Here is a 16,826-nt window from a genome sequence, read left to right on the forward strand (position 1 = left end):
TCATTTTTCATTATGGAATTTCAAATTAAAACAATAAGATACCACTACACACTTATTAGAATGGTTAAAATCCAAAAAAATGACAGTATTAAATCCTGGCAAAGATGTGAAGCAACAAGAATGTTCGTTCATTGCTGGTGAGAATGAAAATGATGAAAAACTGTGGAAGACAGTTTGGTAGTTTCTTACAAAGTCTTACCATGTGACCCACAATTGCACTCCTAGTCATTTACCCAAATGAATGGAAAACTTATGTCTACACCATAACCTGTACATATATGTTTATAGCAGCTTTATTCATAATCACCCCACACTGGAAACGACCAAGGTGTCCTTCAATAGGTGAATGGATAAGCAAACTGTGGTACATCCATACAATGGAATATTATTCAGTGATAAAAATAAATGAGCTATCAAGCCATGAAAAGACATGGAGGAAACTTGAATGCAAATTGCTGAGTTAAAGAAGCCAATCTGAAAAGGCCACAGACTGTATGATTCCAACTATATGACATTTTAGAAACGGCAAAGCTATAGACAGGAAAAGAGTGTGGTTGCCAGAGTTTCAGGCAGGGGGAGAGGAAAGATGAATGAATAGCTAAAGCACAGATGAAACCGTTCTGTATGAACTGTAATGGTGGATATATGTCATTATGTATTTGTCAAAACACATAGAATGTGTAACACAAAGAGTGAACCTTACTGTAAACTGTTGACTATAATTAATAATAATGTATCAATATTGGTTAATTGTAACAAATGTACCACACTAATACTACCATCTCAATTATTCTGTAAATCTAGAACTACTAAAAATTAGGTCACTTAATTGTTTTAATGCTCTTAGCATACAATCCAGCAATTGCACTCACGTGCATTCCTTCGACACAAAAATCTTACACAATCACAGCATCCTCATTCATATCAGCCAAAACCTGGAAACAACCAAGATGTCCTTCAACTAGTGACTAGTTAAGCAAACTGTGGTAAATCCATACCATGGAATGCTATTCAGCAATAAAAAGGAACAAACTATTCATATATGTGACAATCTGGACGAATCTCCAGAGAATTCTGCTGAGTAAAAAAAGCCAGTCCCAAAAGGTTACATACTGTATGATTCTACATATATAACACTCTTGAAATAACAAAATTATAGAACTGGAGCACAGATTATTGGTTGCCAGGGGTTAAGGAGGGACAGGGCAGGAGGGAAGTGGGTGTGACTATTAAAGGGCAATATGAGAGATCCTTGTGGTAAAGGAAATGTTCTGTATGTCAATATCCTGGTTGTAATACTGTATCAATACCAAGATTTTGCAAGATGCTATGATGGGTGAAACTGGGTAAACAGTACATCAGTACATTGCATTTGAATTTACAGTTATCTAAAAATCAAAATTGGTCTAAAAAATACAAATTTTTGTCTAAAATTTTTTTTTTAAATTAAAAAATGGAGAAAAGTAGGCTCCTCTTACTTACCTCAAATGATCTGCCAGGTTGTCCTGGAACCAGGGCAGGAAACCTCTGGGGTGATTTCCCATTAGCTGGCATGTTGACTCTGAGTACCAGCCCACCTTCCAAAGCTGGAGAGGCCTTTGTACGTGGGCTGCAGTCAGAATAAATGGAAGATCCTGCAGCCTCCAATATGCGGAAAGTTCAACAGCTCCACAGAGACACCAACAAATCCTAAAAGGACATATCCACGTCATCACTGTCATTCCACATTCGCCCCACAAAGTTCAGCAACTCCCACTCTGAGTATTAGTGAGGGTAGATTGTGGAAACAATCATGATATTTGGAGTCAAATCAATGAACTCAGAGTCTGTTACTCTTGGGTGGCTCCACAGAGGGTGCTTCACACTTTAGCCAACCAGCTCATACCTCAATTCCAGGTTCACGGCAGATCTGGGTTTGGGGAGAAGGTGGAAGTGAGGCAGTGAATGGTGCTGAAGCCCCATGGGGTAGGCAGGGGAAGGACTTGTCCATGGGGTCCTGGTGAGTGACTGTGGCGGCAAAAAACCTGGAAACCTGGTAATCTTAATGAAAGGGGTCTCTTCTGTCCACTTTAATTATTTCACCATTTTAGGGTGAAAAATCCCTCTTAAATTCTTCTGCGGAGAAGCTCTGAGCCTCTTCTTTCCAGAAGATGATTCAACATTAATAATATTGATTAAATCAACAAATTAGAGGGGGGGGAGGAAACATGCTGGTTTTAACTTACACCAAAAAAGCATTTGACACAATTCAGCAGCCATTACTAATAAAAAGTCAAACTAAAATTAGGGAGGAAGTAAATCACTTAAATATCACAAAAATCATTTACAAAACACATCCCTGAAATACTATGCTAAAAAGTAAAATGATGAAGCAACTGCCATTAAAATTAGTAAAAAGATAGGGATGTCTGATACAACTCAAAATTGTTTTTTCTGGCTCTAGGTCACACAATAGAAGACGAAATAATCAGAATAAATATTGCAAAGAAATGAAAATGTAGCTTTCTTTGCCAGTGATATGATTTTATACATAGAAAACCTACCCCAGACTCTACCAGAAGTCATAGGGTAACTTGATAAGGGGCTGGATACAAGATAAAATTACAAGATCAGATAGTTTTTTCCCTGTATAATAATGACCAAATGAAAACGGAAAAAAAATCCGTTAGTAATGATAACAAGAAAAATATAAAATATGTAAAATAAACTCTTTAAGGAGCTGCACCTATAAATTTAAAAAGTTAAAAAAATTGACAAATATAAAATAGTCACACAGACATACCATACCCCTGGATAAAAAATTTAATTAAAATGTCAACCCTCCCAAAACATTATAGTAATGTAAAGAATAAATAAAAGAGAAAAATTAAACACAAAGCTCAATAATAAGATGGTGTATATAACATTTTGTGGAACGCAACTAAAGAGACTCTTAAAGGGAAATTCATGTTTTCAAATGCATTTTAACAAAGAAAGGCTGAACATTAATGAATTAACAACCAATTTAAGAAGTTAGATAAAAGAGAAAATAGCACAGATAGCAGGAATTAGGGAAAGAGAAAACAAAGGTACATCAGAGAGGATCAACAAAGCCAAAAGTTGGTTGTTTGGAAAGGCTAATAAAATTAGCAAATCTCTGGGGAGACTGAGGAAAAAATCTAAACGCACGCACACTATTAGGACTTGACAACAAAATGCAGCAAGGAATCTAAAAACTGACTACCTCAGAAGCCTCCATCCCTCCCTGACCCGCATACACTCCCATTCACCAGACTTTTTAATTCCCCACCAACTGACCCCACAAACTGTCATTCCCAAAAGCCAACAAAGCCATCACCTCAAAAATCACTGATGACTGTCACGCCACAAACCCTCATGCGCTCGCTTTAGTGCCGCGCGCCAACAAGACTTAAACAGCCTCTGAGGGCCACTTCCGTTTCCTGTCCTCACCTCTGAACCTGCCCCTTCTGGGGCTGTTAATTTCGCACACAATCACACAAGAGCTGTGTGACTGTGGTCTACTCACTCTGAACAAGGTGCAGTTATGGATCTGCAGAGACTTTGTCCATGAGCAGCGGTGCCGAGCGAGGAACATGGCTGCGCCGAGGCGTTCCACCATGAGGGCCGCCATCATAGCATCCATTCCGTACAGTGGGCTGTTCCATAGGCAACGGAGGGGGGGTGTCGTTCATGGGTAGAAACTTTCTGAAGACAAGCTTCCGGGAGAAGCTGGTCTTTGGAACCGAGTTCTATAGGTTTGTGCAAAGTTTACAGAAGCAGAGGTGCCAAACCCCAACCACGGGGGAAGGGGAGATGTGTCCCGATCTTCAAGGGAGATACCACTAGGAAGAGGGGGGGAAAAGGCCCTCCTGGGCGATACCACTGTAGAAGAGAGGGGAGGAGTCAAGGTGGTACAGTCTCGTTTTGACGGACTGTGGAACTGATATGGAGGGGTCTTTAATCCCCCTCAATCTCCATTACCCCACTGAAATGATAGTAGGTAAGAATAATAATACTAGCCTTTGATATGGACAACTAATGTTTTTCAGCAAATTATCAATAGAAAACTATTTAGAAAACATTTTAAGCACACTTTCGATGAAAATGCATCTCCAAGACATGCCCCCAACACCTGCTGTCAACCAGGTTAGCCTCTCTTATATGGAAATTCAGGAGCTGCTACTGACTCTTGGGAGAGAAGAGAATTCTGGGTGTTCTTCACCTCTGAACTCCTATACACAGTCTTTAAAACCTAGTCCTAGTATACCCTCCTGCAGGGAGCCTACTCTGACAAGAGGTAAAGAGCTCTTTTCCCTGCATAAGGTGTTTCCAACCCAGCAGGTAGACCCTGGCTAAGCTTGAGTATGGATTGCTGGGTACCCTGAGGACATTCATTTCCTTTCTCTGGACCTCAGCTCAACAATCTGGAGAGCTAGAATGTTAACCTCTCAGATTATCCCATTTTCTCTGTCTCCCCAGCAGTATTTATGAACTGGATGAAAGACAGAATGGCAAATATGAGAATATTGTTGTAACACACGCACCTCGACATAAATTGCCAAAACTTATTATTCTTGTGACTTCTGGTCAACCTCTCAAATCCTAGACCCTGTTTACTTCCATCATCAATGCGTCTCTGAGCTGATCTCAAACCTGAACCTTTCTTAACTCTACCAACACCTATGTTGCATTTTTCTGATCTGGCTTCATGTTCTCTATTAATGATTCAATCATCAATGTTCTTGTATTTTGACTTTTGAACATATTGCACTAAAATGTTATTGGTTTTGATTACTGAGTTTTTGGTGCCCCCTTAAATTTTGCACTTTGAAGTGAGTGTCTCTCTTGCCTTACCCTAGTCCCAGAAAACTTGTTCTCTAAAATCATAGACTATCAGAAACTTTGTTAATTGAAATTATGTCAGTAAGAATAAAACAGCCCACTCTTGCCTGGAGGATCCAAGTCACTTTGACACAGAGAAGCAGACTCGATTTCCAACCCAGGTTCAGAGCTTCAAATAAGGGGTATCTGAAGCAAACATGTCACATTTATTTTTTTAACTTTTTATTTTATATTGGAGTATAGTCGATTAACAATGTTGTGACAGTTTCAGGTGCACAGCAAAGGGACTCAGCCTTGCATGTACACGTATCCATTCTCCCCCAAACTACCCTCCCATCCAGGCTGCCACATAACATTGAGCAGAGTTCCCTGTGCTATACAGTAGGTCCTTGTTGGTTATCCATTTTACATATAGCAGTGTGTACGTGCTGATCCCAAACTCCCTAACTATCCCTCCCCCCCATGCTCAGACTGAACCCTTATGCTTTTAAAAGTAAAATCAGAAGGCAAGGGTGTAGGGGAATAATTTTCCAATACTGCTCTTATAAACTCTTCTTTGAAATAAAGGAGGCTTTTACTATTCACAAGGTTATTTGTCAGTTGCAATTTTCCCCTGTATTCCCCCATTCAATCTCGGATGCCACAATCAGACAGAAAGCATAAGGACACTTTTTTCTTGCATCTGTAGTGGAAACCTTAGCAGACAGTATGTCACATCTTTTTTTAATTTAGCATTTCTAAATAAAAAGGACCCTGGATCCACCTCACAGTCCAGACTTGACATTGACTCTTTTACATAACAACCTACTTTGCTTTGGGCTAATCAGTACTCTGCTTCATTTAAATTTAACTGAACTCCACTCTTCCCCAACATCCTGTAGTACAGTAAGTCCCCTACATACAACCTTCAGGTTGCGGACTTTCGAAGATGTTGACGTGCGTTCACATGTCCAATCATGTAAATTAGCTCACATGTCTGGTGTACATTGTCATGTGTGTGCATCCTCTATAAGTGGTTGTGCTTTTATGTACTTTACAGTACCATACTGTATAGAATACAGGAGTACAGCATCTTTATTTCAAGCCCAGGATGTCTGGAAGCAAGTGTAAAAGCAGCGGTGATGTAGCTGGTACTGCTGAAGAACTGAAGAGATTCACGATGCAGGAAATGACAAGGGGATTTTCTTTATTTGAAGAGGCACTGTTCCTTTTTGAGGCACAGGACCCGAACGTAGAATGGTACACGAAGGTTGCAGCAGCCGTTCAGAATGCAATCCAGTGCTACCATGTCATCTATGATGAAAAAAGAGGCTAGATAGAACTGAATCCAGCAAGGAACCAGAACCTGTGCCATCAATGTCAGGTGTGAGTGAAATTGCAGCTTGCCTTCCATCTCCTATTGCTGACGATCCTTCAGCTCTACCATCTCCCACCTCCTCTCCCTCCTCCAGTCAGTAACTCTTCTTGCCTGTTCACTCCATGCCAGCCCCTGTATGCCAGCTGTTGTACTATACTACTGTACTTTTCAAGGTACTGTACTGTAAAATTAAAAATGTTTTCTTTATTTTTTTGTGTTTGTTTTTTATGTATTATTTGTGTGAAAAGTATTATAAAGCGATTACAGTACTGTCCTATATAGCCAATTGTGTTAGTTGGGTACCTAGGCTAACTTTGTTGGGCTTACGAATAAATTGGACTTACAAACGCACTCTCAGAACGGAACTTGTTCGTATGTAGGGGACTTACCATAATCCTATTTCTTCCTTTGGTGAGACTAGGGTGATCAACCATACCTGTTTGCCCAGGACTGAGGCGTTTATTGGAACAAGGGAACTTCAGTGCTAAAATCAGGAAAGTCCCAGGCAAAACTAAAACAAGTTGGCCATCCTAAGTGAGATCCTCCACAATTCCTACAGTGTGTGGTCTCCCTTGCTGCAGCAAGTTAAAACCCATTTCTGGGCTCCCCTGGTGGTGCAGTGGTTAAGAATCCACCTCCAGTGCAGGGGACATAGGTTCGAGCCCAGGTCCGGGAAGATCCCACATGCCACGAAGCAACTAAACCCGCGTGCCACAACTACCGAGCCTGCCCTCTAGAGCTCACAAGCCACAACTGCTGAGCCCACGTGCCACAACTACTGAAGCCCGTGAGCCTAGAGCCCGTGCTCCACAACAAGACAAGCTACCGCAATGTGAAGCTCACGCACTGCAATGAAGAGTAGCCCCTGCTTGCTGCAACTAGAGAAGCCCACACGCAGCAACGAAGACCCAATGCAGCTGAAAATAAATAAATAAATAAATAAATAACTTGTTTTTTAAAAATCCATTTCTGTCCAACTATGGATGTGACCCTTGTGGTCTTTATCAGATGGACTTTATTAAGGTCATTAATGTTGGAAGGTTCACAGATGTCGAGTTTGCGATCAGGCCTAGTATGCATTGATGGTGGAGAAATTAATAGGCCTGGGTTCAAGCTCCAGATCAGAGAGACATTGATCGAGGAATAGTTAATTAAAGGCTGAATGCTAAAAGATACGAGAAAGGCATTGATGGTGGAAGAATTATCAGAGCTGTAGATTACAGGTCAGACTAGAGCAATACTGATAGGGTTGAAATTTGGTCCAAAGGTAGTAGAAATGTTATTACAGGAGCCTGGATTTTAGATTTTGACAAGAGAGTCATTGATGGTTGGTCAAATAACAAATGACCAAATTCAAGGTCCTACCATATGAGCAGTGGTGGTGGAAGAGTTAATGGAAGCCAGCAATTTGAGCTCTCTTGTCTAGACCAAGCCTGAGGGGTTTTAGATAGATGGTACAGCTGTCCAATGGCTGTGTACGAAAGGTGGGATCTAGTTTCTGGTGGCCAATGGGATGAAGCAGCAGCCTGTTACTAGGGAGAAGCCCCTGTTGCTATGTGCAGAGTGAAAGAGGCAGGGTCTAGCCTGAGTTGCTACAGACAAATAGTTAGCCAATGACTGCAGAAATTGGGCTTTAGCTTCTTCAGCCTATAGTAAACTGATGCTAGGCAGTAACACCCACAGCCATGTGAAAGAAGGCAGCCAAAGTGGCACCTGAGAGGCTGTAGATAAAAGGCACAGTTAACCAATGGCTGAGTAAGAATGGGGCTCTGGCCTCCCTAGGTATATGAGGCTTCCTGGTCTGTAAATCAGTGAGGTCCTCATTGTCCAGTGCAGGGAGGGGGCAGTGCATAGCCTTCGGGGGTGCAGATAGATGACACAGCTGTGTGAGGGAAGTGGAAGTGGGTGGGAGCAAAGGCTTGAGGTTGCTTTGGGCAGGTGGTGCAGCTGGCCAATGGCTCTGTGTGGAAGGCAGAATTTAGCCTCCCTGACTAATGAAATGTGAACATCTCTGTTACTATGTAGAAATAACTTTGCTGTTCCAAATTGTATGTATATGTATAGCTGATTCACTTTGTTATAAAGCAGAAACTAACACACCATTGTAAAGCAATTATACTCCAATAAAGGTGTTAAAAAAAAAAAAGAATGAAACTTCTTACTCCTGCCTGGAGCATCTAAATCACTTTGACACAGAGCAACAGCCTGGGGATTACCCTGGTGGTCCAGCGGTTAGGACTTGGTGCTTTCACTGCCGTGTCCCGGGTTCAATACCTGGTCAGGGAACTAAGATCCTGCAAGCTGCTCAACGTGGCCAAAAAACCAAACTAAAACAAACAAACAAACAGAGCATCAGCCTCAATTTCCAACACAGGTGGAAAAGGAGGAGGAAACTTAGCATGAGGTGCTGCAGACAGACGACACATTAAAGAAAACGAAACAAATGAAATTAACTTTAATAATATATTTAAACTACATATCCAAAACATTATCATTTCAACATGTAATCAATTTTTTAAATTATTAATGAGATATTTGGCATTCTTTTTGTTGTAGTAAGCCTGTGAAATCAGATGTGTATTTTACATTTACAACACATCTCAATTTGAATGCTAAATTTTCATCAGAAATGCTTGATTTATATGCAGACTTCATAAAATTTACAGATGAAAATGTAGATTAGGGACTTCCCTGGTGGTGCAGTGGTTAAGACTCTGTACTCCCAATGCAAGGGGCCCGGGTTTGATCCCTGATCAGGGAACTAGGTCCCACATGCCACAACTAAAACCCGGCACAGCCAAACAAATAAATAAATAAATAATCTTTTTTAAAAAAGAAAATGTAGATTAATATTCACAGGTTGTTTCAAACATACTTTAAAAGTTTTCCAATAACTGAATTGAGTATCTATTTTTTTTAACAGAAGAAATGTCTAATATTACCACAATGTATAACATTATATCTAGAACAGTTTTTCTTTCAGATGGCAGTTAGGTATTTGAAAGGTTTGCCAGGGAAATGTTGTGACTCTCAATATGTGGTCAATGGGGACAGGACATCATTTCAGATCTTTTAATCCAAAATTGTATTGCATTCTATTGAAGCACTGGATCTTCCACTTGAGTATCTATTTTAAATTTTTAGTTAATTAAAATGAATAAAATTTTAAATCAATTCTCAGTCTCATTAGCCTCATTTCAAGCGCTCAGTAGCCACATGTGGCTGGTGTCTCCAATATCAAACGGCACAATTCTAGGCAATATGCCATTGATGGTGGTCAAGTTGAAAGAACCAGGCAGGGGGGAACTGCTGGAGAGATGCAGCCACAGCAAGAGGCCAGGCTGGAAACTTCTTTTACCTTGAAGGCCCAAGAGACCTGAGATTCCCTTCTCCCAACAGGAAACATGACGCTGGTGGGTGAAACTAGAAAGAAGGATCCAACCAGTCGGCCAGACTTGGAAAACCTCTCCCCTGCCCAGAGTCACCAGGCAGGCAAGAGGGGCAGAACCAGCAAGAGGGACCTAGCCACAGCAACCATCCTGACCCAGGATGCCACTTTGACCTGAGATTCCCCTTCCTGGCACAGAGACACCTGGGCACCCAGAAGGCACTGGTCAGTGGAGCTCATCACATCTGTCTACCACTGAGGAACACCCAGAGGCCTGGCCTGTAGAAATCCTTTCCATCCTTAAGCAGCACCAGCAAAGGCAAGTGAGAGCCCCAGAGGCACCAGATAGACCAATCAGATAAAAATAACACCACAAAGGCTCAGAAAATTAAACTGCCATTGGAACCACAGCACCAAAATTAGGCCGAAACTTTCATGCCAAACCTAAACAGGGTGACTGGCTACTAAAATGAAAGATTTTCATAGGACTCATAGTCTCCTAACATCATAGATAAAGGCCTGGAATACAATAGAAAATCATTTGTCACATCAAGAACCAAGTAAATAACAACTTGAATGAGAAAAGACAATCAACGGATGCCAACGCTGAGATGACTCAGATGTTCAAATTATCTGACAAGATTGTAAAGCACCCAATATAAAAATGTTTCAACAATCAATTACAAACTCTACAAATTCTCTTGGAACAAGTGAAAAATGAGAAGAATCTCAGCAAAGAAGTTATTTTTTTTAAACCCCAAATGGATATTATAGAACCAAAAAGGGCAATGACAGAAATAAAAACCTCACTGGATGGGCTCACTAGTAGAGTAGAGATGACAGAAGGTAGAATCAGTAAACTTGACTTACCCAATCTGAACAACAGAGAGAAAATTGACAGAAAATATTAAACAGAGTCTCATAGACCTGTAAGACAATAACAAAAGGCCCAGCATTCATATCATGGAATTCCCAGGAAGATAAGAGAAAGACCCTGAGACCAAATGAGTATTTGAATAATTAATGAAATGTTCCAAATTTGGCAAAAGATGCACACCTACAGATCCAAGAAGCTGAGGGAATCTCAATATGATGAACCCAAAGAAATTCATGTCAAAATATATCATAATTAGGGGGACTTCCCTGGTGGTCCAGTGGTTAAGAATTCATCTTGCAATGCAGGGGTCACGGGTTTGATACTTGGTCGGAGAACTAAGATCCCACATGCTGTGGGGCAACTAAGCCCAAGTGCCACAATTACTGAGCCCACTCACTGCAACTACTGAGCTCGCACACTCTGGAGCCCACTCGCCACAATGAAAGATCCCACATGCCACAACTAAGACCCAATGCAGTCAAATAAATAAACAAATAAATAAATTTAAAAATATGTATATATCATAATTAAACTTTTGAAAACTAAGACAATGAAAATAACTTGAAAACAGTGAAGGGGTGGGCTAATTTTCCCTTCTTTCCTCTAAGTTCTTTGGTTGGTCTAATTAAATTGACATAAGACAGATTAACAGGAGAAAAACAAACAAAATTTAATAACATATATACCTCCTGTATACATGGGAGATACCCAGGAAAACTGAGTAACTCTCTGAAATGGCCAAAGCCATCACCTTAAATACTATCTTCCAGCTAAAGGTGGAAGAAAATGTTGGAGGGGGTGGGAGGAGAGTCAGTTATGGGAGGTGACCAGGAAAAGCACAGTAAACAGGGGTAAGGTTGTTATATAGATTTAAGTTGTTGCCTTCTCCATTGATAAGAAGTTCTAGAGATTTAAAATCATCTTTCTCCTCCTGGTACAGAAGGGAGACACCTAACAAATGGAGATTTCCCTTATAAATGTAAAGGTCTCTTACAAAAGGGTAACTTCTACTCAGTTTTCAGAGCTTCTCTCAGGGCTCCTGTCTTTTTAAAAATAACCAGCTTAAAATAATATGCCAGGGCTTCCCTGGTGGTGCAGTGGTTACGAATCCGCCTGCCAATGCAGGGGACACGGGTTCGAGCCCTGGTCCGGGAAGATCTCACATGCTGCAGAGCAACTAAGGCTGTGCGCCACAACTACTGAGCCTGCGCTCTAGAAGCCTCAAGCCACAACTCCTGAGCCCATGTGCCACAACTATGGAAGCCTGTGCACCTAGCGCCCCTGCTCCACAACAAGAGAAGCCACTGCAATGAGAAGCCTGCGCACCACAAGCAGAGTAGCCCCCACTCGCCGCGACTAGAGAAAAGCCTGCGCGCAGCAACGAAGACCCGATGCAGCCAAAAATAAATTTAAAATTAATTAATTAATTTAAAAAATATGCCGAAGAGGCATGTTTTGGGGTGGCAAAATCTGCTCCCTTTTAGCAGCCAGAGAAAAATAAAGCATTATCCCCAGGGGAACACCAATTTAAATGACAGCAGATTGGGTGGGGAAATTGGAGAGATACTGTTTAAGGGTACAAACCTGCAAGTAGTAGATAAATAAAGGAGATCTAATACACAGCATGGTGAATATAGCTAGTGATAATGTATCATATACTTGAAAATTGCCTAGAGAGCAAATCTTTTTTTTTTAACATCTTTATTGGAGTATAATTGCTTTACAATGGTGTGTTAGTTTCTGCTTTACAACAAAATGAATCAGTTATATATATACATATGTCTTAATTGTTCTCACCACAAAAAAGAAACTGTAATTTGTGACAGGATAGAGGTGTTATAATGATATATATATGGTGATATGATATATAATGATATGGTGATAATCATTTTGCAGTATATAAACACATCAAATCAACACATTGTACACCTTAAACTTACACAATGTTATATGTCAATTATATCTCAATTTTTTTAAATGTAAAAAAGAAAAAGACTGAAGAAAATGACAGTAGATTTCTCATCAGTGGCGTAATATTTTTTAAAGTCCTGAGAGAAAAGAGTTGTCAAGTGCAAATTCTTTATCTAGTGAAACTATCCTTCAGGTAAGAAGGGGAAATAAAAAGCTTCAAGTTTGGTGAACATGTGAAGATGTGGGGAGAGTGGTGCACCTAGAGGGGGCATGGAAGCTCTGCCCCCCCTTCCCAGACATCTTTCCCTATGCATCTCTTCCATCTGGCTGTTCCTAGGTTATATTCTTTTATAATAAACCTATAATCTAGTAAGTAAAATGTTTCTCTGAGTTCTGTGAATTAATCAAATTTCTGCTGCATGGAAACTGGTCAGGAGTATGGGTGACAATCTGGCATCTGAAGTGGGTGGGGAGAGGGTAGTCTTGCAGGACTGAGCCCTTAACCTGTGGGATCTCATTACCGAACTGGTTGACTAGACCTGCACCAGAGTCCTAGCCCCAGCCAAGATGCCTTGTCTGGGCCAGGGAGATTCTTCTTCCGTGTGATTTATGTGTGTGTAACATAAATGTATTTGTTAAAAATAAAATAGATATGAGTATGCACATATGGAAATATATAGAATAACTTTTGTATCTAGATATAGATATTTAGATATATGGGCATCTTTCTGAATCTTAAGATGAAGACATTTAGTGGTCATAAGAGGATTTAGTTGCATAATGGTGAAATATAGTGGCTGATTCTGAAACAGGAGGGAAGGGGGCAAGGCACAACCTTTAAAAGAATGACATAGTCATTGAGGGTACAACATAAACTGATTAGAACCGATTAGGTCCAAGATGGCAGAAGATTCAACTTCCAGTAGACCTTGAGCCACATTATACACTCATTGTGATACATTAGCATATGCTAAATAACACACCCACTAGCGCCATGACAGTTCCAAGGCCGACCATAAAAGGCCAAAAAGTAGGTGGTGGCCAAATCCTGGAAATCCCCACTCCCTTCCCCAAAATAGTTGGAATAATCCTCCTACTCATTTGCCTATGAAATTACCCAGCCCATGAAAACTAACCACCCCATATTTTGAGGATGCTCTTGCCTTTTGAGACGGACCGCATTCTGTCTATGGAATGTGTATCTCTCTAAGTAAATCCACTTCTTACCTATCACTTTGTCTCTCACTGAATTCTTTCTCTGACGAGACATAAAGAACCTGAGCTTGATTAAGTCCTGAGACCAGGTGAGTGATTTCAATTAAGAGACAGTGGGTTCGAGTCCCAACCTGAGTTTTGGCTGGGTTCAAATCCCATCTGAGTTGTGCGGTTTCAATTCACCCTATGTACTTACAAATATTAACTGATGGTGAAATATATACTTCTGTATGTCACTAGACATAAAGGACACAATGCTTTAAGGAGTGTGCCTGGAGTTGGACTAAAAGTAAGGATGAAAAGGGGGGAAAATACATATTAAAAAGTACAATTTAAAAAGCAGGGAGAAGAGGTGAAACTGAGTAGGAACCTGTGGGGCCCTCCAGGGTACAAATCCTTTCCGTTTCCCCAGTTTCTTGTTTGTAGGAAATAGGCTTCACTCACAGCCTCTTACACCTTCCCTGAGTTCCAAAGGGCAGATTCAAACAGTTACTAATTAGGGAAGAGAGAGAATGCAGAAACAAAGGAGGAACAGTCAAGAAACAGTGCAGTGATTAAAGCAGGGTCCTGGTTACTACTCAAGGAATATACATAACAATATCTTTGAGTTCTTCCTCAGGAACTAAGGCCCCCAACCAGGTGGAGGATGGTAACTTCAGGCTGGGCACGAGATCTCCGGAGCACCACCCTGTTACCTCACCACCAACCAATCACAAGAAAGTCACACACCCTGCAGCCCTCACCCCAAATTTTGCCTATTAAAAACTTCTCCCCCAAAACCATTGGGGACTTTGGGTTTTTTGATCATGAGCCACCCATTCTCCTTGCTTTGCCCTGCAACAAATCTTTCTCTGCTCCAAACTCTAACTTTTCAGTTTGTTTGGCCTCACTGTGCATAGAGCACATGAACTTGCTTTGGGTAACAGAGCCATGTTTATTATCATTACAGTACTCAAAATAATGATTTTTATTTATTTATTTATGGCTGCATTGGATCTTTGTTGCTGCACGCAGGCTTTCTCTAGTTGTGGTGAGGGGGGGTGGGGGTGGGGGGCTACTCTTCAATGCGATGCGCGGGCTTCTCATTGTGGTGGCTTCTCTTGTTGCAGAGCACGGGCTCTAGGCACAAGGGTTTCAGTAGTAGTTGTGGCTCCCAGGCTCTAGAGCGCAGGCTCAGTAGTTGTGACACATGGGCTTAGTTGCTCCACGGCATGTGGGTTCTTCCCAGACCAGGGCTTGAACCCGTGTCCCCTGAATTGGCAGGCGGATTCTTAACCACTGCACCACCAGGGAAGTCCCAAAATAACGATTTTTTAAAGTTTTATTATAGAAACTTAAACATGGACAAAAGGTAATTAAAAAGTACAGTGACCTGTCATATAACCAGCACAAGTTTCAACAATTTTCATGAAAACTATTTTTACACCTTACATAAATCACATAGCTAACACATCTTTATGCAATATCTATGTGATTAATCTATGTAATGTTATATTTTTATATCTATATTTAACTATATAAACAGCAAGAGAGATTTCTCCAAATTTACAGTCTGAGAGGCAGTTCCAAAACTCCTAAAAGCTGATCCGCTTCCTGCTGTCCTATCCCAAGGGTACAAAGACAGGCCACCAGAGAGAGGCCAGCTCCTCTGCCAGAGGGACAGATCCAATCTGCCACTCGCCGGGAACACAACGCTGTGGGGAGCACCACTGAGTGCCCGCAGCAACTGAAGAGCCCTCAGGAGCAAAATCCCTGTGGTCACAAAGGCGCCCTTGTTGGCCATGGGAAACTGACTTCACAGCTGCTAATGAGGATGCACAGTGGTGGCAAATAGGTGAGGACTGAGAGAAGGGGACAGATAAAAAGCAGCAGAAGGGGTCTTTGTTACAAGAACTCACCTAGATACTGGCTTTTATCAGGAATGACCCCTTGGGTTAGTGATGGGGGGCTGGGGTTCAGTAAGCCAAGTTATGGAGATCTGTAGGGTCAGTAATGGGGTGTGTGATGGAGACTATGTGAAGTTAGTGAAGGGGGTCTCTGGGGTGAGTGTTTAGAGATCTGTGGGATGAATGATTGGAATTGTGTCAGGTCACTGATATAGTTTTATTATTTCCTTGGCTTCTTTTGCCATATTATAAGTACTCCTAGTTGAGATATTCTTTATAAAGAATAGCGTGGCAAGACCCCCTGTCCCCAAATTTATATAATTATCATTCTAAATTTTCTTTTAGCTTTTTACATTTACATTGTTTTTCACATTCTTCATTTTCACAGAGTTTTGGTATGTGCAGGGCACCTATCTTTTTAAAAAAGTTATGTATTTTTTCCTCTCCAATATTTGTTCCTCTAGTTTCAGTCTCTAATTTCTTAACCATCATTGGCTAACTAGGACATGTCAGGTCCTGACAGGGACCAATTTCATCTTTTTCCTGACTTTAATGGAACAGCTTTTGTGGTCTCACCCTTAATATGATGCTGATTATTGGTTTTATCAAGTTAAAGAAATAGCCAACAATTCTTGGCATATTATGAGTTTTTATTTGGAATGATCATTTTTTTTTAAACCTTTATGTTTTCCCCTTTTATTTTATTTATTTATTTATTTATCTTTTGCTGCGTTGGGTCTTCGCTGCTGTGCAGGCTTTCTCTAGTTGCGGCGAGCAGGAGCGGGGCTACTTTTTGTTTCAGCGCGCAGGCTTCTAATTGCGGTGGCTTCTCTTGTTGCAGAGCACGGGCTCTAGGCGTGCGGGCTTCAGTAGCTGTGGCTTCGTGGGCTCAGTAGTTGTGGCTCACGGGCTCTAGAGCGCAGGCTCAGTAGTTGTGGAGCACAGGCTTAGTTGCCCCGTGGCATGTGGGATCTTCCTGGACGAGGGTTCGAACCCATGTCCCCTGCATTGGCAGGCGGATTCTCCACCACTGCACCACCAGGGAAGTCCTGATCATTGTTTTTTTATCACATATGTTTTACATCTGGGAGATAATCCAATTTTCTCCTAATATCAATCAGTATAATGATTTACAGTAATAGATTTCCTTCCATCTGACTCTCCTGGCATCTCTAGAAAAAAAAACTCCCACTTGTTTATGCTGGATTATTCTTTTGTTCTGTAGTGTTTTTCACATTGTTTCATGTATGATCTATGAACAGATATGCATAAATGAAATTTGTAGTTAGTTACCTTCCCACTTTTTTTCCCCTACTTTTGGTAAGTTTGGATCAGTGTAACATTCAATTT

General features: G+C 41.0%; 1 protein-coding gene across 2 annotated transcripts in view; it reads right to left on the bottom strand.

The window, feature by feature from the left end:
• ZNF157 (zinc finger protein 157) overlaps positions 1 to 7,160 on the bottom strand; it is a 56,319-nt gene extending 49,159 nt beyond the window's left edge. For both annotated transcript variants that reach the window (XM_089904986.1, XM_089904987.1), the window contains exon 1: positions 1,483 to 7,160. In XM_089904986.1, the coding sequence (XP_089761112.1) occupies positions 1,483 to 1,554 (72 nt within the window). In that variant the 5' untranslated portion in view covers positions 1,555 to 7,160. The remainder of the gene's footprint in view (positions 1 to 1,482) is intronic.
• Positions 7,161 to 16,826: the final 9,666 nt, after the last annotated feature.

Source organism: Delphinapterus leucas, chromosome X (assembly GCF_059928025.1).
Source record: "Delphinapterus leucas isolate spDelLeu-1000000601 "Yukka" chromosome X, BTC_Dleu_Yukka2, whole genome shotgun sequence".
Classification (NCBI taxonomy): Eukaryota; Metazoa; Chordata; class Mammalia; order Artiodactyla; family Monodontidae; genus Delphinapterus; species Delphinapterus leucas.